We start from the raw sequence: 25907 nt of genomic DNA on the forward strand, positions 1-25907 counted from the left end.
CCTCCAAAAACCAGCTGTAATTATCAATTTTATTTCATGGAAGAAAGGCATAAAAATGGCAGAGCTAGGATCAAAATCAGGTGTTTTCCAAAGCCAAGTCACAACCTGGAAAGAGTTGTGTATATGTTCTATGCGAACCTGTATCCCAAACTCAAGAGTCAACAGGGAAAAGTCCCTCCAAACCTCCCATGCCTGTTTACTATAAAATTCCTACCTCAATTCCAATCCCCAATAAACACTTTAGGCCACACTGGGCAGGAAAAAAAAAAAAAAAGCCTTTTATTTTCTCCCAAATTCTAGCTCTTCACTTTTTGTAAGGTCTCTTCTGAGTCAGAATCAAGGCCCAAGAAGTTGATTCACACCTGTAGAGAAAGGAAAACAAAACAGGACAGGTCAGAGACTCCTTAGGTGGGGTGAGTACAGACTGATGAAGGAGCAGACAGAGTGACAATTAGAGACAGACGGGTATAGACTCAATCCCACTGGGGCAGCCTCAGGACCCTAGCATCTGCCACAGGCCAGAAAGCTCTTCTTTCCCAGTCCAAGCCTGAGAAGGCTCCATCATTTCCTGTCCCAGGTAGGTGTCTGAGGCAGTGAGGGTTGGCCCCAAGCAAAATTTGCAAAATTGATCTTGAACTTCCAGTTCCTCTGGCTGGGCTGTTTCCACTCCTCCTACAGTCATTTCCTAGGGCACAGCAGCAGCTAGAGCTGAGAACAGTTTAAGAGCTGAATGCATAACATATGGCTCTCAAATTAAGAGACTGACCTGACAGGGTGAAGATTTCTTGCAGAAATATTTTTTTCCTTTGATGAGTTGACATGAGAACTAGTTAGCAGATATGTCCTCCACCCCCTGCTATCTTTGTAAATCTAATTCCCTCCAAATATCTTGTTAGTAGAATCAACTTTTTATAAATGCAATGATGAATAAATGGAAGAGCGCATGTTAAATGCTCAGGCACACAGTGTGTTCCTAGTAAATGGGCATCATTAATTAGATTCTTTTCAGATGTTCTAATCAAATTTACAAAACTTGTATTAAACTTGTATTAAAATTTTAGGATGGGAGCTGGGGCTGTAGCTCGGTGGTAGAGACTTGCCTTGCATGTATGAGGCACTGGGTTCGATCCTCAGCATCACATATAAATAAATAAATAAATAAATATTTAAAAAAAATTTTAGGACAAGCCAGGAACAGTAGAGCACACCTATAATCCCAGCAGGTTGGGAGGCTGAGGCAGGATGGACCTCTCAAAGCCAGCCTCAGCAAAAGCGAGGTGCTAAGGAGCTCAGTGAGATACTGTCTCTAAATAAAATACAAAATAGGGCTGGGGATGTGGCTCAGTGGTTGAATGCCACTGAGTTCAATCCTCAATAGTGCCCCCCACCAAAAAAAAGAATTTTAGGACAAAAGCAAGGCAAACATCATGCATATCCAGGAGGAATCATAAAAGATGAACCCTCTTAACTCACCATTCTTGCCAAAAATCATGGATATGAACTACAGCCATGGGTAAATCTTAAAATCAGAATGTCACTTGAAAGAAATCAGTCACCAAATAATATGTATGATTCCATCTTCAAAAATAAATAAAACCAAATCTCATGCATAGTTGGAATGCATATTTGGTGATCAGCTATAAAGCAAAATAGTACTTCCTTCTAGGGAGAAGAATGTCATTACCAGGAAGGAAGGGACCAGAGGATAAGGGCTTCTAGGATACAGGTATTTTAAGAGTAACTACTTTATAATAATTTACCACGCTGTACTGTTGAGGTTTTCGGACTTTTCTACAGGAATGTTAACTATTTTGTAATTAAAAAAAAAAAGTAAAAATAATAAGAAAAATGTTGCATGCTTATGGTATAAATGATTCCCATTCCCCATGAGGATAGATGGAGCTTCTTGAGGACTCAGAGCAATATTTATGGATAGATTCCAAGGATCTGTTCTACCCCAGTTACAGTTGCCACCCCCACCCCTCTCATATTCCCACAGGACTAGAGTAAAGAACCTCACCTGAGAACAAGGCAGGAACTAGGCCAGTGCCCTCAGAGCCGGGTTCTAGACCAGTGGGACTCCCGGCGCGGGTGGAAGCACACAGCAGTGACACAGCAGAGAAGGCCACAGAGGAGAAGCAGGAAGAAGCCCAAGACCAGCAGCCTGGAACCACACAGAGCCAGCTCTTCCTAGGGGAGGGAGCAAAGTGGGAAGGAGAAATGATGAAGAGGGGACAGTGGGGACTTGTCCCTTTGGAAGACATCTTGACCCCAGCCCAAGAGCTGTGGAGAGAAGCCCCCATGAGGGGGAGGCCTCTCAGCACCCAGGGAGGGAGCAGTTAGAGGGAAGACATTACTTTGATGCAAGTTAACATTTGTCTTGGATGGTTAACAAACTAATTTCTTGCCCAGCCACCAACCTTAACTCTCAAAATGATTCCTAGAGATAGGAAAATTCACAATTATCTACATTTGAAAGACTGCAAGCAGTGCCAGGTTCTGCTCCACCCAGGGTCTCTAAATGTGACAGCAGAGGGTACTGCAGCCATCTAAACTGTCTCCCTCCATCTCTCAGCTAGTCTCTTCTACCCAGCACTAGGTGGGCTTCTCTCTCCTTCAGAGCCTTTACTGGCCCTTATGATGCTAGGTGTAGCATCCCAGCCTGGCTTTCACAGCCCCATCAGCCACTGTGGTCTCTCCTGCCTCTTCTAAGACACCTAAGCCCCTCATTTTGGAGCCCCTCAGAAAACGGACCACTTTTTGATCCCTGAGAACACTGTGCTCCTGTATCTTCCCTCTCTGGAACTCTACTGAATTCTCTGTCCAAACCTTCATTCTTCTTTTTTTTTTTTTGGTCCTGGAGATTGAACTCAGGGTTGCTTTACCACTGAACTACATCCCCAGCCCTTTTTATTTATTTATTTATTTTTGAGACAAGGGCTTGCTAAGTTGCTGAGGCTGGCCTTGAAGTTGTGATCCTCTTGCCTCAGCCTCCTGAGTGGTTGTGATTACAGAGCCCCCAGCCAAACCTTCATTCTTTAAAGGTCCTGATGGAACACAACACATGGATTGCAATCCTGGCTCTGCTACTTAACTAGTTATGTGGCCTTAGGCAATTCACTCCCTCTCTTTAAACCTGTTTCTTCATCTGTAAAATGGGATAATGATACCTACCTCAAAAGGCTGTTTTAAGATCAAATGAGATAATGAACCTGAAAGCATTCTGTACATTATAAACTTTGTATATTATAAACAACTATACACAATTGTCTTTCGTAAGTGCCACCTTCCCTGGAAAGTGCTCTTCATAAATGTTCAAGTTAAATTGCTGTATGCTTGGTATTTGAATAACACTCTGCTCACATTTCAATGATAGCAATTAGCCCCTTCTGCCTCTTATTACAGCTTCTGAATTCCTCTGAGATAGAGATCATGTTTTATCTTATTAAAGACAACAGTAAATAGTTGTCCTTTATCAAATCTCTATTATGTATGGGGCACTGTGCTGAGCATTTTGCTGTCATTCTCATTCAATCCTTGTTTGATAGAATGAAGATATAGTATATGGTTTTGTTTTACAGATGGGAAGCTCAGACTCAGAGAGGTTCAGATACTTACCTAAGTCACACAGCCTCTAAGGCAGGGTTATAAAGCCTGTACTTTTTCTATTAGGTAAAATTGCCTTCTGGAACCTCGAAGACACAGCAACCCACCATTCTACAAAATCCTGAGGACGGACCTGAGGCACTTACTGAGGTGAGCAGCTTGGTGAGCACAAGGCCCTCGTGGCTCCAGACTCTGACACACTCCTCACCCATCTTAGGACTCAGGGTGGAATTTCCTGCTCCCTCTTCTGAGCAGGATATGGGTGGCTGGCTGGAGGGCAGGATTCCTGGAACAGTGCTAAAATATAGACAGGTTCCTGGAGTCCTCTCTGTGGTCACTCTGGCTGTGATGAGGATCAGCTCTCCCGCAGAAGATCCTGGGAGAGGCACAGGAGAGCAGATGGGGAAAAAGAAGCAGAGGGCAGGAGCTATCTTCAGACTTCTGTTTGTTCCTAAAGCTTCCTACAAGACCAGGAGTTTTGGCATTAATCTCATTCAATAAAGTACTCTGTACACAATGCCATTTATATCTTTGAGAAATGAAAATGGCTGCCTATCAATATAAACACAAATTAGCTGAAATTAGTTTAAAATCAACTCCACCATCATACTACTACCTCACAAGATCGTAGTGAGACAGGCAGACCCACACTGCTCATGTCATTGTGTATAAATTAACCTGTCCTTTTTAAGAGAGCAACTCCCGCTAGGTGCCAAAATTCATTAAAAGATTCACACCTGCTGGATACAGTGCTCATGCTTGTAATCCCAGTGACTCTGGAGACTGAGACAGGAGGATCGCAAGTCTGAGGCTGGCCTTAGCGAGACCCTGTCTCAAAATAAAAAAAAATTTTTAAAAGGACTGGGAACGTGTGAGGCCCTGAATTTGATACTCAGAACCACATAACAATAAATAAATAAAGATTAAAAAAAAGTTTATACTCTATTTTATTTAATCTTTTTTTTTTTCAGTTGTAGATGGACAGAATGCCTTTATTTTATTTGTTTATTCGTATGTGGTGCTGAGGATCGAACCCAGTGCCTCATACATGCTAGGCAAGCACTCTGCCACTCAGCCCCAGCCCCAGCCCCAGCCCCTACTCTATTTTAAATTAGTGGGGAAAGGATAGCCTATTAAGTAAATGGTTTGGGGAAAATTTCCATGTTGAAAAGAACATAGATTGTTATCTCGTACTATAAAATAAATGCAGATATATTAAATAATCATACAAAACTAAAAATAAATTTTAAGCAATTATTAAAAGAAAATACAGACTATTTCCTAATTTTAAGGAAGACCTTCCAACAAAGGACAGAAAATCTAAAATCTTTAGTAAAGGACAAGAACAATATACCCATCTTCATAAGGGTTAAGGACTTCCATACAACAAAAGATAAATTAAAAACAAAAAAATCAAGTTAACAGATTGCCTGAAAACACCTATAATGCACTTAATTAACAGAAAAGTTTAGAATCTAATAGAATAAAGATGTACACATCAAGAAAAAAAAGACAAAAAAAAATGAGGGGAATGTAAAATGGTATAGCCACTGTGGAAAAATGTATGGTAGTTCCTCAAAAAATGAAATGGGGGGCCGGCTGGGGTTGTGGCTCAGTGGTAGAGTGCTCACCTAGCATGCACGAGGCACTGGGTTTGATCCTTAGCACCACATAAATGTAAAATAAAGGTATTGTATCCACCTAAAACTAAAAAATAATTATTTTTTTTTAAAAAATGAAACAGAAAATATGATACAAAAAAAAAAAAAAAAAAAAGAAAAGAAAAATGAGCAAAGAATACAAACAGGTAAACCAATGACCTGAAAATGTCCAATAAACCCATTAGAAGAAACTCAACCTCACTAGCAATTAGGAGAAAATAAATTAAAAGAATCAGGTAATTCCTTTACCTATTAAATTAGTAAAAATTAAAAAGATGAATACAGGAATTTTTGAAGATGTGAGGAGGTAGGCACTGTCTAAATTATTATTTATCTGTGTCTATGGCAATTTAAGTGGGCTCAGAATATGTCCATCAAGTGCGGACCACTTTTACATTTGTTTTCTAGACTTCTGTATGTGCTCATCCCACAACAAAATGAGTTTTTAAAAAGCCAGCACAGAAGGCTGGGGATGTGGCTCAAGCGGTAGCGTGGTCGCCTGGCATGTGGGCAGCCTGCGTTCGATCCTCAGCACCACATACAAACAAAGATGTTGTGTCCGCCAAAAACTAAAAAATAAATATTAAAATTCTCTCTCTCTCTAAAAAAAAAAAAGCCAGCATGGGGCTGGGGTTGTAGCTCAGTGGTAGTGTATTTGCTTTGAATGTATGAGGCACTGGGTTTGATCCTCAGCACCACATAAAAACAAATAAATTAATAAATAAAAATATTGTGTTCATCTAAAAAATCTTTTTAAAAAGCCAGCACATCTGGCTCAGGAGGCTGAAACAGGAGGATCGTGAGTTCAAAGCCAGCCTCAGCACAAGTGAGGCGCTAAGCAACTCAGTGAGACCCTGTCTCTAAATAAAATCCAATATAGGGCTGGGGATGTGGCTCAGTGGTCTAGTGTCCCTGGGTTTAATCCCTATACCGCCCTCGCCCCCCAAAAAAGGCAGCACCACATCCACCTGTAATCTCAGCAGCTTTCAGGGCTGAGGCAGGAGGAGCACAAATTCAAAGCCAGCCTCAGCAACTTAGTGAGGCCCTAGCAATTTAGAGAGATCCTTTCTCTAAATAAAATATATAAAGAAGGGCTGCCTCAGAGTTTAAGTGCCCCTGGGTTCAATCCCCACTACCAAAAAAAAAAAAAAAAGCAAGGGAGGCATATTCTTTGACTATGTAATTCTACTTATGGAAATGCAAAGGAAAGGATTAAAACAAAAATGCAAAGCATATCAAAATATTTATTGTGATTTTATCAAGAATTAGGAAACAATAGATGTTTACTAAGGAAAGCATTAACAAATTCGGGCCTGATCATTTAATGGATCAATTTATAGTCATTATCACAATGTTGAAGATCATGTAGTATTATGAAAAACCACTTACATGTAAGTGAAAAAAGACAAACACAAATCAGTATAGACACCATAATTACCACTGAAAAATATATGTATAAAATTTGGTAAAAAACTTTTCCCCTTTCTTTACATCACCCCGATGGAATCAGTCACCAAGTCTTACCAATCCCAGATTTCTAATGTCTCTCTCAACTCACACCTCTGGCTTAGCCCAGCTTTTCTCATCACTGCTTTATTGCAGTCACTTCCTAACCGGTCTTCCTGTCAGCTAACAGAGTGTGATCTTTTTTAAAAAAAACAAACAAACAATAAAGTTCTACTGCTTTCCTGGTCAAAATCTTTAAGTATGCCCAATGTGCTGGATAAAGCCCCATTACCTTGGGTTGCACACAAGATCCTCCACGGGATCTTGCCTCCGTCTTCAGACCCATCTCCCACTACTCATTCAACATTCCTTCTCCAGTATATACCAGCCAAACTGAACCTCTGGAAGTTCCTAAACATGTCATGCTGTCCTTATGTTTGCCATTTCCTCTGGCTGAACTGTATGTGACTAAGCATTCCTCAGGCTTTAGCCTAGGCACTGTATCCTTGGGAAAGTCCTTTTTTGCTATCCCTGCTCCATGGGCCCCTCAGTACTCCCACTGTACCTTATGTTCTACCTCACATACTGAAAGGTATTTATTTCTATTCGAATCTTTATCCTTGCAAGACTGTAAGCAACTTTAGGGGAGGACCCATGTATTACAGATCTCTGTATTTCCCATGTCTGATATTTGTAAGTGCTCAATAATTGTTACATGGTTGATACAATCACAGATGATTCCTCCTACCCCCGTAAAAATCTTTGTTTCTAACCATTATTAAAAGAATAGGGCAGGGCTGGGTTTGTAGCTCAGTGGTAGAGCATTTGCCTAGTATGTGTAAGGCCCTAGGTTTGATCTGCAGCACCACATAAAAATAAGTAAATAAAATAAAGGTATTAAAAAAAAGAATAGGGCTTCTTGCAGAAACAGAAATTAACAAGCTATTCCTAAAATTCATGCGAATGAAAACTCAGGGGATCTGGAATAGCTAAGACAATCTTGAAAAAGAAGAACTGAGTTGAAGGACTCACGTTTCCTGACTTCAAAACTTACTATGAAGCTACAGAAATCAAAACAGTGTGGCACTAGCATAAGGATAGACATATAGATCAGTGGAATACAACAGAATCTCAAAATAAACAATGTATCCATGGTCAATTGGTCAATTTATTTTCTTTTAGTTTTCTTTTTCTTGGTTCTGGGGATTGGACCCAGGGGCACTTTACCAATAAGCTAGTTCCCAAGTCCTTTTATTTTATTTTATTTTTAATTTTGAGACAGGGTCTTGCCAAATTGCTGAGGCTGGCCTTGAACTTGGAATCCTCCTGCGTCAGCTTCCCAAATTGCTGGGATTACAGGCCTGCACCACCACAGTGGGCCAACTGATTTTTCAATATGGTGCCAAGAACATTCAGTGGGGGAAAAGAACAATCTTTCCAAAAAATGATGTTATACAATTAAAGATAGACACATGCAAAAAGAATGAAGTTGAGCCTCATACATAAAATGAACTAAAGATGGATCATAGACCTAAACGCAAAAATTAAAACTATAGAAGAAAATACAGGGTACTAGGTGCAGTGGCACTGAAAACACAAAGAACTCTTATACCTGAATAATTAAGACAAATCGCATAATTTAAAATACAGTTAAAGACTCTGAATATATGTTTCTTCAAATATACATATAAATGGCCAAAAGCATATGAAATATCATTATCAATCTTGTTAATTCATCAGGAAAATGCAAATCAGAATCACACTGGTTAGGACAACTATAATAAGAAAGACAGATAATAACTAAGTATTGGTGAGGTTGTAGAGAAAATGGAAATCTCATACTGATGAAAATATAAAATGCTATAGCTGTGTGGAAAACAGTTGGGAAGTTCCTCAAAAGATTAACCATAGCATTATCTTATGTTCTACTTGTAAGTACACACACACACACACACACACACACACACACACATGCAGGTAAATACTAGGGATTGAAGCCAAGGGTGCTTTACTACTAAGCTACATCCCCAATTCTTTGTGAGACAGAGTCTCAATAATTTGCTGAGGCTGGCTTCAAACCTGCAATCCTACTGCTTTAGTCTCCCAAGTCATGCCCAAGTCACCACCACGCCCAACTCATGTTTATTTCAAGAGAAATGAGAACATGTCCACACAAAAACCTACAGTGTTCATAGCAACATCATTTATATTAACCAAAACCTACAAACAACCCAAATGTTGAACACAGAAATGATGAACACATAAATGAAAATGTGGTATATTCATTCAATGTTGTTCAGCATAAAAAGAAATGAAATACTGATACATGCTATAAAATGGCTGAACTTTAAAAACTTTATTCTAAGTGAAAGAAGCCAGTCACAAAAGACCACATATCATATTAAGTGTCCAGAATAGGCAAATCTACAGAGACAGAAAGTAGATTAGTGGTTGCTCAGGGCTGGGCGATTGGGGTGGGGGGAGAGAAGGAGAATGACTGTTAATGGGTGAACAGTCTCTGGTTGATGAAAATGTTCTAAAATGAATTGTGATAATCACACACTAGTGTGAATATATTCAAAGTCATTTAAATGTATACTTTAAGTAGGTGAATTATATGGTATGTGAATCAAATCTCAATAATGCAGTTAAGGGCTGAGGTTGTGGCTCAGGGGTAGAGCACTTGCCTCGCACGTGCGAGACCCTGGGTTCGATCCTCAGCACCACATAAAAAGAAATAAGTGAAATAAAGGTATTGTGTCCAACTACAACTAAAAAATAAATAAATAAATAAATAATGCAGTTAAATGTTTTTTTTGTTTGTTTGTTTGTTTTAAAGTAGAAAGAATTGCCAGGCTTGGTGGCACACACTTATAATACCAGCGACTTGTGGGAGCTGACGCAGAAGATTCCCAAGTTTGAGGCTAGCCTGGTTTCACTTAGTGAGACCCTGTTTCAAAATCTGAAATAAAAAGGGCTGAGGATGCAGCTCAATGGTAGAGCACCCTGGTGTTCAATCCCCAGTACACACAGAAAAAAAGGCAGAATAGGAAAAACTGCCCCAAGTCTGTAAATATCTGATACATTCCTTATTCTTCTTGTTCTTTTTTTTTCTCGCTCCCCTCAACAACCTACCACTTCACCCCATCTCAATCTGTCACTAGCATTTCCAGCCTCAACAGCCAATTACAAAACAGCAAAAGGCCACCATGTAGCCTTTTTGTGGGTTTTGTTAGAGAAGCTGGAAATGGTCAGGTGTGCACACCTATATCCCAGCTACCTGGGAGGCTGAGGTAAAGGCCAGCCTCAGGAGTTTAGCAAGGCCTTGTCTCAAAATAAAAAAATGAAATGAGCTGGGGATATAGCTCAGTGGTAAAGAATCCCTGGGCTTAATTCCTAATAACAGAGAGAGAGAGAGAGGGAGGGAGGGAGGGAGGGAGAACTGGAAATGTGGATTCTTTTGTGAAACCTCCTTATTTTTAAATTATGAAAATTAACATAATTAACACACACATACACACACACACACACACACACACACACCAACACACCTATCAGCCTCTAATCTGCAAATTCTATTCAGCCCGTTCCCTACCCCCAACATTTATTCAATGAGATCCCAAGGACCCATTAATGAGCCTATTCTATTTTTTCTCCAAAGCTCCAAACACATGACAAAGAGGAAGAGGACTCCCTAGGCTCATGGAGATCAGGGAAGGAAAGGCCTGCAGAAGCTGCAGCACTATGGGTCTATTTTCAATGACACAGGTAAAAAATGTGCTATTCATCATCACTAAAACCCTCCAGTGGTCCTCAGGAAGGGAGCTCCCTCAGGAAGGGGGCTCCCTGCTGGGAATGGGAATGTGGACAAGCAGCTTCACCAATATCTTTGGGGATGGCTGCAAAAGACATAAAAGCTGGAGTGGAGAAAACCCTGGCTTTTGAGCAATTTGTTTCCAACCCCCATCTCCACTAACTCTCCTGGACTTTATCCCTGCCAGCTCCCTCCGCCCACCATCACCTCTCTCCAGTCTCCTCCAGGGCTGTTCCTCTCCATTCTGATAGGCACAAACCAGATCTTATTCTTATTCTTTGTTCACATACGTGTACACTTGAACATACACAGACACATGTGACTCATAGGAGAATCTTAGAATGAGAGTATTAAATCTGAAAATTTTACCCTTCTCTCCTCTGTGTCTCTCTCTTTTTTTGGTACTAGGGATTGAACCCAGGGGTGCTTAAACCACTAAGCCACATCCCCAACCTTTTAGTTTTTATTTTGAGACAGAGTCTTGCTAAGTTGTTTAGAGCCTCATTAAGTTGATGAGACTGGCCTCGAACTTGCAATCCTCCTGCCTCAGCCTCCTGAGTTGCTGGGATTATAGGCATGTGCCACTGTATCCGGCTTTATCTCCCCATTTTTTAGGTAAGAAAACTGAGATCAGATGTCACCCAGAAATTAATGGCACCTACTAGACCATACATCTCATCATTTTCCCCGAAGATTATAAGCTGTTTGGTAAATAATGGTGTCTAATATTGTTCTGCACAAAGAGTTATGCTAAGCATACAATAGGCACTTAAGATACTAGTTTAATTGAACAGAACATAGTCTCTGATATCCCTGAGGGAAAATGGTGCCTCTAAGAAGAGATGATTATAAGATGAGAAAAAACATTTGAGTTAAACCTAGCCCATATTATTCACAATTCCAAGGATGGAATCAAAGAACTGCAGAACTGGAAACAGAAAGACAAAACAGAGAAACCACACTGTAAGTCAGATATGGTGGTGCATGCCTGTAATCCCAGCAGCTTGGGAGGCTGAGGCAGGAGGATTGAAAGTTCAAGACCGGCCTCAGCAACTTAGCAAGGCCCTAAGCAACTCAGTGAGACTCTGTCTCTAAATAAAATTCAAAAAAGGTCTGGGGATATGGCTCAGTAGTTAAGGCCCCTTGGTCCAATCCCCTGTACCAAAGAGAGAGAGAGAGAGAGAGAGAGAGAACTTACACTGTAGACAGCATGTTCACTATAAGTATTGAGTTCTTTTTTTAAAATTTTTCTTCTGTTTTTAGTTGTAGATGGACACAATACCTTTATTTTATTTGTTTATTTACTTATTTATTTTTTATGTGGTGCCAGAGATCGAACCTAGTGTCTCACACATGCTAGGCAAGCGCTCTACCACTGAGCCGCAACCCTGGCCCCAGTATCGAGTTCTTATTTTAGTAGAAGTGACTAAGGTACACGTAAGTTCCCAAGGTCACCAGGTTGGTGAGGTCAGAGGCAGGGCCTGGCCCTCAGTGTTCTTCCAATGCTGGGCTCCCAATCCTTCCCAATCTCACCTTTCAATCCTATCTGACTACCCGGAATCTTTGCTTGGAATGTCTGGGTCTTGTTCCTGTCTGGACCATCTCCGAAGTTCAAGGTGGTCAGTAAGCCCACGACGTGAGACCCTGGCCACTTCCCTGTGACTGTCCCATTCATGGGGCACAGGGTCATCTGTCCAAAAGATCTCAAAAAGGAAACCCAGTCCTGTGTTCAAAAGGAGGATGGGAGAGAGATGAGATGAGATCAGTAGCAGGAGCAGGTCTACAGGGGAAGGGTGAGCCAGAGGATACTCACCTGAGGGATGTCAGGGCTGCGCAGGCCAGTCCTGTGGGTAAGGAGGTAGCCACCAAGGCCCAAGCCCGAGAGGCCAAGAAGCAGCAGGATGAAAGTGGCACAAACCAGAGGTGGGTGGTGGACCAGAAAGAGATGCAAGTTGTGCCCTGCCTGGCAGCTGCCCATGGGGAGCAGAGGGGTATGGACCTCTGCGGAGAGCCTGCGGAGGACAATGAGGGAGAACTAGACAAGAGCCCACTGGTCAGGAGGCACCACCCATTTTATCCAAAGGGAAGCTAAAGCTCAGACAAGACAAGGCACTTGCCCAAAACCACACAGCCAATAAGTGACAGGACCCAGACAAGAATCCAAGGGTCTTGACTCCAAAAATTCATCTCTCTGTATCACTTAATAAATATTTGCTGCATTTCACTTTTGAAACAATCAAGGCAGAAGTAGAGCAGAGCATTCTATGCTGGAAAAAGGAGAATGAAAGGAAGAATTCTCAGCCAGAGAAAGGGGAAGCCACTGTTCTGGGATAGTGTTTGGTGAAAGAACAGCTCCAGCCAGAGTATTTCACTAGAAGGTCCCACCTTTGGAGCTACTTGGTCTGGTAGCTCTGCTACTCATTAGCCATGTGAAACCAAGTCAGTTAATCTCTGTGAACTTAATCGGAGTTTTAAGAACACCAAATCATAGGATTAAATGTCGCAGACAGGTTATCTGCTTTTACTTGGCCACGCAGGTACTCAACAGATGTCTGTTTCCTTTCTCTGCCATACTGATCTTCAAAAACCAGATGAGACAAGGCTAGAATATTGTGGAAGAAACTGAAGCTCTAGGACTTTAACATAGAAGTGGTAGGGCCAGCGTCTGCAACTGGTCTCCTGTCTCCTGCTTCCAAGTAAAGTACTCTGTTCTGCACAAGAAGCGACAGCCCGATGGGAAAGAACATCTGGAAGTCGAGGAGTTAAATGTATGGGGTGGAGGAAGAAGGAGGGAGCCACGGAAATGCAGGTGTCACCAATGCTCAGCTCCTGCCCAGCCACCCGTCCAGGCATTTCTGGAAAGGGAAAAACAGGAGGGGGGAGGGCAGAGCCTTGGGGTCAGCGGCTGGTGGGGCACCTGGGCCTCCCCTCCTCCCCAAAGCCCCCTTAGGAAGAATCTCGACACCCGCATCCCTTCCGGATCTGGCGGTGTCGGGTTGGCCCGCCGCTAGCTCTCACCGCTCGGAGCCGGGCGGAGGCCAGCGCCCCCCGCGACGTCACGCGTGGAGCCGCGAAGGGGCGGGGTCGGCTCCGCGCTTCCCTCTTCCCCCCCGCCCATCCCGCCCCCGCAGCGGGGCTCGCATGCGCAGTGGCCCGTCTCTCCCAAGTCAGGGTGGGGGCGTACCAAAAGGAAACTTAACCGAGGGACCAAGGGGCGGGGACAACTCCGCGGGAGACGATGAAACGCCAGAGAGGCGAGGGAGCTACTGGTAGAGCCATTGCAGAACGCCCGGGCCCCTCTCCCGAAAGACCCTGGAGAGTTTCCGCGCAAATCTCGTCGCAGGCATTTTTCTGTTGTTCGTCCTCCACCCGCGCCAATAGAACGGGCCAGCCGCGCCCAGGTTCCGGGGAAGGACTTGGGGTCCGCCCGGTGGGGTGGGGCTCCCGCTTTAGAACTCGGCCTTCCGGACTGGGAGAGTTAGAGATCCGCTGCTCTGGCACCTTCGAAATTCTAAATGTCTACACCTTAAGTATAGCCGCTGGCTTTTAGTGACTCCTAAGTGCCTAGGAGCCTGGAGCCGCCAGGCTGCACGGTAGCGACCTTCTTGTTTCACTTCTGAGCACATTTTAGAGATGAGACTCTCAGACCTGAAATAGCATGACACATGGAGCCAGGAACTCTGGGTTCATGTCCTGACTCTGTCCATGCCCCTTTGGGGATGGACAGCTTGTCACAGTGGTTCCATGGAAAGCTTAAAAGGCAAAGCGTGGAAAAACATGTGCCCAGTGCCCACTGAGCACACAGCCAGAGGACAAACACCGTTTGAAAAGGAATCTGAGCATTTAACCAATCTTAACCATAGCTTTCTTAAGGCAGACACCACATGGTTTCTGCAAAAGTTTTATGGCTCAAAAACCTTTGCATAGATGGTCAAATGATTTTTGCCAAGGGTACCATAATCATTGAGTGGCAAAAAGTCTTTTTTTTTTTTTTTTTGCTTTACTGAGGATTGAGTCCAGGGGCAGTCCCATACAGAATTATATCTTCAGCTCCATTTATTTATTTGTTTGTTTGTTTGTTTTAATTTTTAGACAGTCTCCAATTGTTGCTCCAGGCTGGAGGCTCCTAGAAAGTATATAATAGTTGCTTTATAAATGTCATTGATTGACTTCATTGAAGTTCCAAGCACATGAAGTATTTTTATCTCAAAGGAAAAATAAACATGACTGATAGGGAACCTTAGAATATAAGTTTGGGAAATATTCAATAACTGAACAAGCTCAATAATAACCCCCTCCTTTGTTTTTCATATGCTAAGCTAAGGCCCAGAGAGGATAAGAGACTTGCCCCAAGTCGCTCAATCCAGTTAAGCCTCAACCAGAACTTCAGCCCTAGTTTCCTAATACCAATTTCTTTCCCACAAGATTCTGGTTCACTGGGTGAGGTGGCAGACCATTTGGTCTAATCCCAGTGGTTCTGGAGGCTGAGGCAGGAGGATCTCAAGTTCAAAGCCAGCCTCAGCAAGTTAGTGAGTCCCTAAGTAACTTAGCAAGACCCTGTCTCAAAATAAAAAATAGAAAAACATGCTGGAGATGAACAGGGAGGTTCCCCCAGAGAATTCACCAAATTCTAGTCTCATTATAAAGCTGGGAGCACATCTGCCCATGCTTAACCATTTTTGAAATTTAGTTTAAAACCCCAAACAGTTTATTCAGTTAACAGTTTTTAAAATGCCTGCTATGATCCAGTTACAAAATTAATATCCATCTGGCGAGATCTTTGTCAATTCTTTTATATACTGAGAAGTCTAATTTGCAGGGTAAGATAGGCATCAAAGTGCCCAGCGTAGTACTGATACACCACAGGAGAGCAACAAATGTGAATTTCCCTCATTATTCTTGTATTGTGAAGTCATTATGCATACTTGGACAGAGTTCTTGTAAATGATCATAATTGATATTTTTTATGTTGCTAAACTAAGTAATTCTGTGGACTAGTAGAGGCAAACTGATTAGAAAAAGGAATGGCCTTGAGTCCAGAGAATTCTCATCTACTGCCGTGAACAAAGGGTTTCTGTATGTTTGTTTTGATACTGGAGATTGAACCCAGGGGCAGTTTACCACTGAGTTACATTCCTAGCCTTATTTATTTTTTTAAGGTACTAAGGATTGAACTCAGAGGCACTCAATTACTAAACCACATCCCCAGCCCTATTTTGTATTTTATTTAGAGACAGGGTCTCACCAAGTTGCTTAGCACCTCACTGTTGCTGAGGCTGGCTTTGAACCTATGATCCTTCTGCCTCAGACTCCAGAGCCACTTGGACTACAGGAGAGCCCACCACCGGGCTTTTATGTTTATTATGAAACAGAATCTCATTAAGTGGCTTAGGTTCTTGCTAAGTTGCTCAGGCTGACCTCCAACATGTTAACTCCTGCCTCAGCCTCTGGAGTCACTGGAATTACAGGTGTGCCCCATGGCACTCCCTGTGAACAGATATTTTACAAAGCACGTGCGGCAGGGGGAACAGAAGACATAACGTTAGTTGTACACCTTAACACTCCAACACTATATCATCCCTTTTGAAGAAATCCACCCTACAGGCCTTTAAGGTGGATGTTACTATGGAAACCTGCTCTCTAGCCTAAATAATTTAATGAAGGTCACACAGATGGTAGGTGACAGAAGTCGGTTTATGAATCAAGCTTGGCACAGCCTAACCTGTGAGAATCAGAAAGCCAATAGAGAATCACTTAGTCCCTTAAAGGAGATGGAGGGAGGGTTTCTTGATCATTCCATGTTGATAAATTCCTCCCAGAGCTCTGGCCTGCATAAAGCTTTTCCCAGAGATCTGTTTTTTGTTTTTGTTTTTTTCCTTCTAGGTTATTTGAAGGGTTAAAAAACCCTTTGAGGGGCTGGGATTGTGGCTCAGTGGTAGGGCTCTTGCCTAGCATGTGTGAGGCACTGGGTTTGATTCTTAGCACCGCATATAAATAAATAAATGATTTTTAAAAGCCTTGAACTGGGCGTGATGGCACACACCTGTAATCCCAGTGGCTCTGTAGGCTGAGGCAGGAGATCACAAGTTCAAAGCCAGCCTCAGCAATGGTGAAGCACTCACTCAGACCCTGTCTCTAAATAGAATACAAAATAGGGCTGGGTATGTGGCTCAGTGGCTGTGTGCCTTTGAGTTCAATCCCTAGTACCAGCCTCCCGCCCCCCCCCCAAAAAAAAAAACAAATAAAACTTGAAGATCTGATGAAAGCATTTCATCCAGTCATAAACATCTCTTGGCCACCAGGTTCTATGCTGCAAGCTAGGAATACATTGGTGGGCAAAGTATTTCTGATCCCTGGCCTCCTGGAACTATAATCTGACTATAGACTCTCCGAAGAAAAATGCCTGCTCACTTAAACTTCTACTATTTCAATCAGTAGAACCTCAGTCCTTTTGGAGCCCATACTTGAACAAGAACTCAATGTAGGTATTAAATAGTTATATCTAAGTTTTTTCTCTGCTCTAGTTTTACTTTAGTTTTGTGTTTAATTTCATATAAAAACTGCTTAATAAAACTATTCATTAATATTTATTCATTTTCCCTTTTGTACTTTTTTTTGTTGTTATCAGGGATTGAACTCAGAGGCACTCAACCTCTGAGCTACATCCCCAGCCCTATTTTGTAGTTTATTTAGAGACAGGGTCTCACTGAGTTGCTTAGCACCTCACCATTGCTGGGGTTGGCTTTGAATTCTCAATCCTAAGGATTAAAGGAGATGGAGGGAGGGTTTCTTGATCATTCCATGTTGATAAATTCCTCAATCCTCCTGCCTCAGCCCCACAAACCACTGGGATTACAGGCATGTACCACGATGCCCAGCTTGTACTTGGTTTTTATTCTGTGTTGTTCATCCATTCAACCAACAAATCCATTCATTAAACAAACATTTAAACACTTGCTAAATGCCAAGCACCTGGATAGGCACTGGAGGAAACCATGTTTCCTATCACTGAAGACAGGCTTAATGAAAGAGCCAGATACACAAAGGATTAAGGTAAAATGTCAAATGCCATAACACACAGTTAATAACATAATAGAGTGGGGGTGGACATCAGTGCTAGAGCACTTGCCTAGCATACAAGAGGCCCTGGGCTTAATCTCCAGCACTGGAAGCCAGGTACAGTGGCATACACCTGTAATCCTAGTGATTCAGGAGGCTGAGGAAGGAGGGGATCACAAGTTTGAGGCCAGCATGGGCAATTTAGTGTGACCCAGAATTGAAATAAAATTAAACAGGACTGGAGATGTAGTTCACCCCAAAGTTCAAGTACTGCAAAAAATATTTATAATAATAAAGCAATTGTTACCCTCTAAATAGGTCAAACAAAGATCATTGTATTGTCTCAAGCAACTAATAAAAAATAAAATAAAATAACAAAAAAAAATAAATAGGTCAAAAATTTAATGGCCTATTCAAACATATGAAGAACAAAATATTATCCCTACTTAATGGATAAGAAAACTAAGAGTTGGCAATACTAAGAAAGTTGCCCACTATCTCCAGCTAATCAATAGTTACATTTCCCCTCCCTCTCTCCCTCTCTCCCTCTCTCTCTCTCTCACACACACACACACAAAAAAAAAAACTATAAAAATAATGGAACAAATATGAGATCATGTTTCTAAACCTGGAATAGAAGAGATATGTTCGGAATAGACATACAAACAATTGGGCATGTTTGCACATGTCTGTAATCCCAATGACTCAGGAGGCTGAGGCAGAAGGATCATATAGTCAAGACCAGCCCAGGCAATTTAGCAAGACACAGAAATTTAAGGAGACCCTGTCTCAAAAGAATAAAAATGTCTGGAGATATGGCTCAGGAGTAAAGCATCCATGGGTTCAATTCATACTACCAAAAAGAAGAAAAAGATTTACAAACATAGACCCATAAATTAAGTAAGGCACAGTGGTGCAGGCCTGTAATCCCAGCAGCAGGGGAGGCTGAAGCAGGAGAATGGCGAGTTCAAAGCCAAACTCAGCAAAATCGAGGCACTAAGCAGCTCAGTGAGACCCGGTCTCTAAATAAACTACAAAATAGGGCTGGGGATGTGGCTCAGTGGTTGAGTGCCCCTGAATTCAATCCCAGTACCCAAATAAAAACCCAAAAACTGGCATAAAATTTTAAAAATACATAAAAACAAAAATTGTTAAATTTAACAATTTAAATTAAATTTAAATTTAATGATTAAAGACCCCAGACAAGTGAGAAGATGGAGAAAAATAACTAAATTAGCTAAGGCTTAAATTGGTACAACATTTAATTAATTAATTTTTTTCCAGTACTGGAGTTTGAACACAGGAGTGCTTTACCATTGAGCTACTTCCCCAACTCTTTTTATTTTGAAACCAGGTCTTACTAAGTTGCTGAGGGCCATGCTAAATTGCTGCAATTGGCCTCCAACTTGTGATCCACCTGCCTCAGCCTCCCAAATGGCTGGGATTACAGGCCAGCATCACCACAGCCAGCTCATTTAATGGCCTTTAAATGTTACTTTATTCAAACACGTCAAGAACAGTAAATGAAAGGATTAGTAGTAACTAACCATGTTTTGTTTTTTACTGAGGTAAAACTTAATATAGAGTGAAACTCACAGAAGTTCAGTATAAAGAGTTCTGAAAAAATGTAATGTCCCTGTTAACACCTTAGTCACTTTCTGCACCCAGAAACTTCCTTAACTCCTTTCCCACTCAGTTCCTATCTTTCAGGTCTAAGGGCAAGCACTATTTTAATTCTTTTTTATTTATTTATTTGTGGTGCTGGGGATTGAACCCAGGGCCTTTTGTATGCTAGGTAAGCACTCTACCAACTGAGCTATATCCCCAATTCTTTTTTAAAATATATTTTTATTCTTAATTGACACATAATAATTGTACATATTTAAAGGGTATGGTGTAACATTTCAATATATGTATACAATGTATAATGATCAGGGTAATTTGCAGATCACCTCAGATATATATATCTATATATTTATATCTATCTAGATATAGATATATAGATAGATATAGATATAAATATATCTCATTTCTTTGTGTTTGAAACATTCAAAATCCTCTTTACTAGCTATTTTGAAACATACAACTAATTGTTATTAATCATAGTTACCCTGCTGTGCTATAGAACATCAAAGTTATTCTTCCAATCCACTGTATCCCTGTATCCACAAACCATCCTCTTTTATCCCTCCTTCCCCTCCCCTACACTCTTCCCAGACTCTATGAACCTCTATTCTTTTCTCTCTCTATATATATCTATATCTATATCTATATCTATATCTATCTATATATATATATATAGATATTTTTTTTTTTTTTGAGACAGGGACTCACAAAGTTGTGAGGCTGACTTTGAACTTGCCATCCTCCTGTCTCAGCCCCCACAGGTAGCTGGTATTACAGGCGTATACCACTGCTCCTGGCTAATAACCATTATTCTATTCTCTACTTCTATGACATCAATTTTGTAGCTTCCACATATATGTAGGAACATGCAGCATTTGTCTTTTAGCCTAATGTCCTCCAGTTCCATTCATGTTGCTCCAAATGACTGAATTTCATGTTTTTATGGTTGAATTATATTCCAGCATGTAAATATCATGTTTTCATTATCCATGTATCAATGGGCACCTAGGTGGGTGCCATATCTTGGCTATTGGGAAGAGTGCTGCAAGAAATATGAGACACAGCCTACGAGACCAAGGAGAGCAAGAAGGAAGACCTGGTGTTTATCTTCTGGGCCCCTGGATCTGCACCCCTTAAGAGCAAAATTATCTGTCATTTCCAAGGGCTTCAACAAGAAGAAGCTGACAGGGATCAAGCACGAGTTACAAGCAAAACTATTACAAGGAGGTCAAGGATTGCTGCTCCCTGGCTGAAAAACTGGGGGGCAGGGCCATCATCTCTCTGGAGGGCAAGCCTTTGTGAGCCCCCTCCAGCCTTCTACCTTGAGCATCTGGCAGTCCCAGATCTGCCCTAGGGGGTTGCAGCTGCCCACTTCCTGCCAGCTGGGAGGGCCTGGGGGAATCCCAGCAGGGAAAGGCATTCCCTTCACTCCAGTTGCCAAACAGCCCCCTTACCCCCTGGGTTTTCCTCCTCCCTTCATCTCTGAGGTTTTGCCTTCCCAAACTGATTTTGATATTCTATTCCTCTTGGGTTGAAACAAACCAAGTCTTCTCCCAGGCACCCATTGGGGGGAGGGGCTGTATTTTTTTAATGACACCCCTATTTCTCACTTGTTCTTCCTCATCCCATGCTGCCAACTACTAACCCTAATAGTGACTCTGTGCTTGTCTGTTTAGTTCTGTGTATAAATGGAATATTGTGGAGATGATCTCTCCCTGTGCCGGCTGGTTCCCCTCCCTTTTCTTTTGTTTATTTTTTTTTAATATTTATTATTTTTTAGTTGTAGGTGGACATAATATCTTTATTTCATTTTTATGTGGTACTGAGGTTTGAACCCAGTGCTTCACATGTGCTAGGTGAGCACGCTACCACTGAGCCACAACCCCAGTCCCTTCTCTTGGTTTTGACCATTCATGGAAGCAGGACCAGTAAGGGACCTTCAACTGAAAAAACAAAAAAACAAAACAAAAAAAGAAATGAGTACAGATGTGTCTTTGATCTACTGGTTGCAATACACTATTCTATCATCAAATAGGTAATTTTTTTTCTTTAAAACATCCAAATCCCCTTACCAGCCTTACTAGATGGTAAAATTTGTTTTGTTTTTAAGAAGGACCTGCCTAATTTATTTATTTTTTCTTAATTTTTTTATTACACTAAAAATGTACATAGAATGTAATCTAAGTATTAATGAACACTTAGATTATTTCCACCTTTTGGCTACTGTGAGTTATGTTGCTATGGACATTGGTATTCGAGTATATATCTGAATCTCTGTTTTCAAATCCTTTCGGTAGATTCCTAGGAGTAAAATTACTGGATCATAGTTTAATTGTAAGTTTAGCTTTTTGAGAAACTACCAAAGTGTTTTCCAAAATGGCAGTACAATTTTACATTCCTGTCAGTAATGTACAAGGATTCCAATTTCTCCATCTTTATCAACACTTTTCCTTCCTTTCTCCCCTACCCCATTTTGTTTGTTTGTTTTTTCCACTGGGGATTGAACCCAGGATCTTCAGTCTGCTAGGCAAGTGTTCTACCACTGACACACACCCAGCCCACTTATCATCTTTTTGATAATATCCATTCTAGTATACTGGAAATAGTATCTCATTGTGGTTTTAATTTGCATTTCCCAAATAACTAATTATATTTAACATGTTTTATGTGCTTATTTATCATTTGTTTATCTTCTTTGGAGAAATATCTATTATCTATTTCTGTTCCTTTGGAGAAGTATCTATATCCTGTGCCCTTTGTGCATAGTGTGTGTGTATGTGTGTGTGGGGGGTGTTTTACTGGAGATTGAACCCAGGGGAACTCTACCACTGATCCACTTTTCCAGCCCTTTTTAAAATTTTTATTTTTATTTTTTATTTTGATACAGGATCTTGCTAAGTTGCTTAGGGCCTTGCTAAGTTGCTGAGGCTGGCCTTGAATTTGCAATCCTCCTGCCTTAGCCTCTCATGTCATTGGGATTACAGTCATGTGCCACCATGCCTGCCTATGCCCATTTTTGAGTTAGGTTATTTGCAATTTTGTTGTTGAGTTATAGGGATCTTTATTTATCATGCAAATTAGTCTTATCAGATATATAATTTTCAAATATTTACTCTCATTTTATGAGTTGTCTTATTCCTAAGTATTTTATTTTATATTTTTATTTTTTGTAGTGCTGGGGATCAAACCCAGGGCCTCCCACATGCTAGACAAGCAAGCATTCTACCACTGAGCTACACCCCCAGTCCTATTTTATTCTTTTTGATGCTATTGTAAAAGGCATTGTTTTCTTAATTTTCTATTTGGATTTCCTGTTCCAGATAGATCTTTTAATGAAAGCTACTGTATACTAAACACAGAACTACATGCCTTTCAGGAATTATTTAATTTACATCTCAAATGAAAACCTCATGAAAAACCTCCTATTATTATCCCCACCCCCTACCCCTTTTTAGATGTAGAAAATGAGAGGAATTTGCAAAATTCCTGTCTAATAAGTGGCAGAGCAAGTATTTAAACAAAGGTCGTCTAAGTCTAGAGTCTATGCTCTTAGTTTCTATAATATTTGAGTCCAGGTAATATGTTTAATATAAAATCTAGGTTCAGATTTTCCAGGCAGCACAGAACCAAGTGGTCAATGATCTTTAGAGCAACAGGCCCAAGTTTTATTGCAACTACTGTAACATATTCCTCACCCATGATGCTCTTCTGTGAGAAAGAAACATGGCAATGATAGGAAACACAAGAGAATATGAAAGTCTCCTATCAGAAATGAATGGAGGAAGCTGGGCATGGAAGTGCAGGCCTGTAATCCCAGTGGCTGGAGAGGCTGAGGTAGGAGGATCACAAGTTCAAAGCCAGCCTCAGAAACTTACCAAGGTCCTAAGCAATTTAGCAAGACCATGTTCCAAAATTAAAAATAAAAAGGGCTGGGAATATAGTTCAGTGGTTAAGTGCCCCTGGGTTCAATCCCCAGTACGGAAAAAGAAATGGATGCAAGAGTAGGCTCAGAGCCTGACTGACACAGCAGCGGCTGTATTCAACAACAAGGAAGCATTCTCCTACTCCCTTCTCTGCAATTACTTTGGCAGATCCCACCTCCCAGCAGTCCTCCTCAGCCTGATAAGATGCCAGCACCCCACATGGAAGGCCCTGTCATGATGTCAGTGATGGGCCCTCCTCTTCCTGGGATGATGCTTATGGAACCTGCTCCTGGAATGAAGGCATGCATGGGAGTCACATGCCACTGTTGCCTGTCCTCCAAATGATGAGACCTCTTGCTTGTCCCATGATGGTGCCCAGTTAGCCAGGAATGATGATCAGACAGCAATGGAAGGAGGGGAGCCTATTTATTTATTTATAAATAAATCCAGGGACACTTTACCACTGAGATACATCCCAGTCCCACCCCCCTTTTTTTGTTTCTTTTTAATATGGAATCTTTCATGGATTTGCCTGTCATTCTTGCCCGGGGGCCATGATAATTTTTTCTATATTGTTCCAATTTTTGTATATTTGCTGCTGAAGTGTGCACCCAGTCTTTCTCTGTTTTAAGGGAGGGTCTTATGAAATTGCCCGGGCTGGCATAGAACTTGTGATCTAACTGCTTCAGCCTCCAGAGTCTCTGGGATTACAGGTGTGGGTCACCGTGCCTGGCAAGGGGACCCTCTTTATATTACGTATTCTATGTCACTAGGAGATCATAGGGTTATGACTCGGGAAGTTTTTTAACAGCATGACAACAAAGACTTGCTCCCCATTCTTATCAGACAGAGAATAGTTTTGGAGGGGATAAATTAGAAAGGAAAAGTGCAGTTTTATTTGTATTGTGAAATGTAAAAATGAAGTCAGGTCTTTTTGTTAAAAACCTCTTCCCTTTTTTACTTCACTCTGTATTCTTTGTGTATTGTAAAGGAGATCAATAAACTAGATATAAATCTTTGCTAATGTGGATAGATCTCCAAAATAGGCATATTAAATGGGAAAAAAGAATAATATGCATATGTTATGGAGAAGGAGAAAGAGGGTCTGGAAGGGCACACAGGGCCTGTCATTAAGTTCAGGAGGCAGGTAGCACTTAGAATTCTGCTTTCTCCTCAGGTATGGTGGCACACACCTATAATCCCAGCAGCTCGGGAGGCTGAGGCAGGAGGATCACAAGCTCAAAGCCAGCCTCATCAACTTAGTGAGGCCCTAAGCAACTCAGGGAGACCCTGTCTCTACATAAAAAATAAAAAAGGGTTAAGAATGTGGCCATACACTGAAGCCAAGATCAAGGTTAATGCTTTTAAATGGCTACTGAAAAGCTTCATTCATTTGACAAATCATTTTGGAGGGTCCCTGTGTGCTGGGGGATCCAATGGCAAGCATAACAGTTAGCCTCAAGAGGTCTACACTTTGTGTCGTAGAGACACCTGATTTCATATGGTTGAAAACAGTGCAAAAGTCAGAGTAGAGGGGCTGGGATTGTGGCTCTGGGCTAGAGCACTTGCCTAGCATGTGTGAGGCAATAGGTTAGAGCCTCAGCACCGTATAAAAATAAATAAAATAAAAGTATTGTGTCTATCTACAATTTTAAAAAAAATTAAATGTCAGAGTAGAGACTTTTACAGCCTATTTCTCCCTAGAACTGCCAAAAAACCTGGTGAAAAAAGATGGGATGTAGCCAGGTATGGTGGCACATACCTGTAATCCCAGCAGTTTGGGAGGCTGAGGCAAGAGGATCATGAGTTCAAAGAAAGCCACAGCAACTTAGCAAGGCCTAAGCAACTCAGCAAGACCCTGTCTCAAAAAATTTAAAAAAATAGCCAGGTATGGTGGCACACTTCTGTAATCCTAGTGACTGGGGAGGCTGAGGCAGGAGGATCACAAGTTCAAACCCAGCCTCAGCAACTTAGTGAGGCCCTAAACAACTCAGCAAGAGTCTGTCTCTAATAAAATATTAAAAAGGTCTGAGGATGTGATTTGGTGGTTAAGCATCCCTGGGTTCAATCCCTAATATAAATAAATAAATAAATAGATAGATAGATAGATAGATAAAATAGAGCCTTGAACAGCTCCCACATTCAGGGCACAATGCTTAATCAGAAAATATTTGAAAAAAACATACTATAAGCTTTTGCCTCTAGTTGGTCTTTAGGTTCAGCACAAGCAGGAAATGAAGGCTAAGGCAGAGTTGTAAATGATCTGACTAAATGTTGAGGAAGTACCCAAGACAAGACAACCTGCAAAGACCTAAAGAATGTTCTCCCCTTCCTTATCCTTTCCTCTCCCACCTCTCCCTCTCCCCAACCCTCCCATCCTCCCTCTCGCTCTTTCTCCCCACCCCATAATATTCAAAATATCCTGTTTGGGGAGGAAAATAGGAAGTATACAGGAAGAATACAAGAAAAAAAATAAGTAGAAACTGTACCTGAGGAAGCAGAGAATTGGGGCTTACTAGACAAAGACTTCAAGTCAACCGTTTATAATGTGCTCAAAGAGCTAAAGGAAACCATAGACAAAGAACTGAGGATGTGTAACCGATGTGATTCTGCAGTCTGTATTTGGGGTAAAAATGGGAGTTCATAATCCACTTGAATCTAATGTATGAAATATGATATGTCAAGAGCTTTGTAATATTTTGAACAACCAATAAAAAAAAAAAAAGAACTGAGGGAAACCAAGAGAAGAATGTCAAAACAAATATAGAATAT

General features: G+C 41.3%; 1 protein-coding gene and 1 non-coding gene across 5 annotated transcripts; both read right to left on the reverse strand.

Moving 5' to 3' along the window:
- Window positions 1-15: 15 nt before the first annotated feature.
- On the reverse strand, window positions 16-13888 carry Tmem219 (transmembrane protein 219). Of its 4 annotated transcripts, none has more exons than XM_027948673.3 (6): window positions 13712-13888; window positions 12341-12539; window positions 12061-12250; window positions 3753-3982; window positions 2021-2190; window positions 16-362 (listed from the first exon to the last, which is right to left on the reverse strand). In XM_027948673.3, exons 2-5 carry the CDS (start codon window positions 12503-12505, stop codon window positions 2053-2055), a joined length of 723 nt encoding a protein of 240 aa, XP_027804474.1. In that variant the 5' UTR covers window positions 12506-12539; window positions 13712-13888; the 3' UTR covers window positions 16-362; window positions 2021-2052. The 4 variants fall into 4 exon arrangements, with proteins under 4 accessions (XP_027804474.1, XP_027804471.1, XP_027804473.1 ...); XM_027948670.3 differs by lacking the exon at window positions 13712-13888 and adding an exon at window positions 13546-13636; XM_027948672.3 differs by lacking the exon at window positions 13712-13888 and adding an exon at window positions 12913-13472.
- A 9751-nt stretch (window positions 13889-23639) lies between these two features.
- Window positions 23640-23746, reverse strand: LOC114103176 (U6 spliceosomal RNA). Its single transcript, XR_003584607.1, has one exon. It is a non-coding gene; the product is annotated as a U6 spliceosomal RNA (small nuclear RNA).
- Window positions 23747-25907: the final 2161 nt, after the last annotated feature.

The sequence above is a fragment of the Marmota flaviventris genome, chromosome 19, assembly GCF_047511675.1.
Source record: "Marmota flaviventris isolate mMarFla1 chromosome 19, mMarFla1.hap1, whole genome shotgun sequence".
NCBI classification, from domain to species: Eukaryota; Metazoa; Chordata; class Mammalia; order Rodentia; family Sciuridae; genus Marmota; species Marmota flaviventris.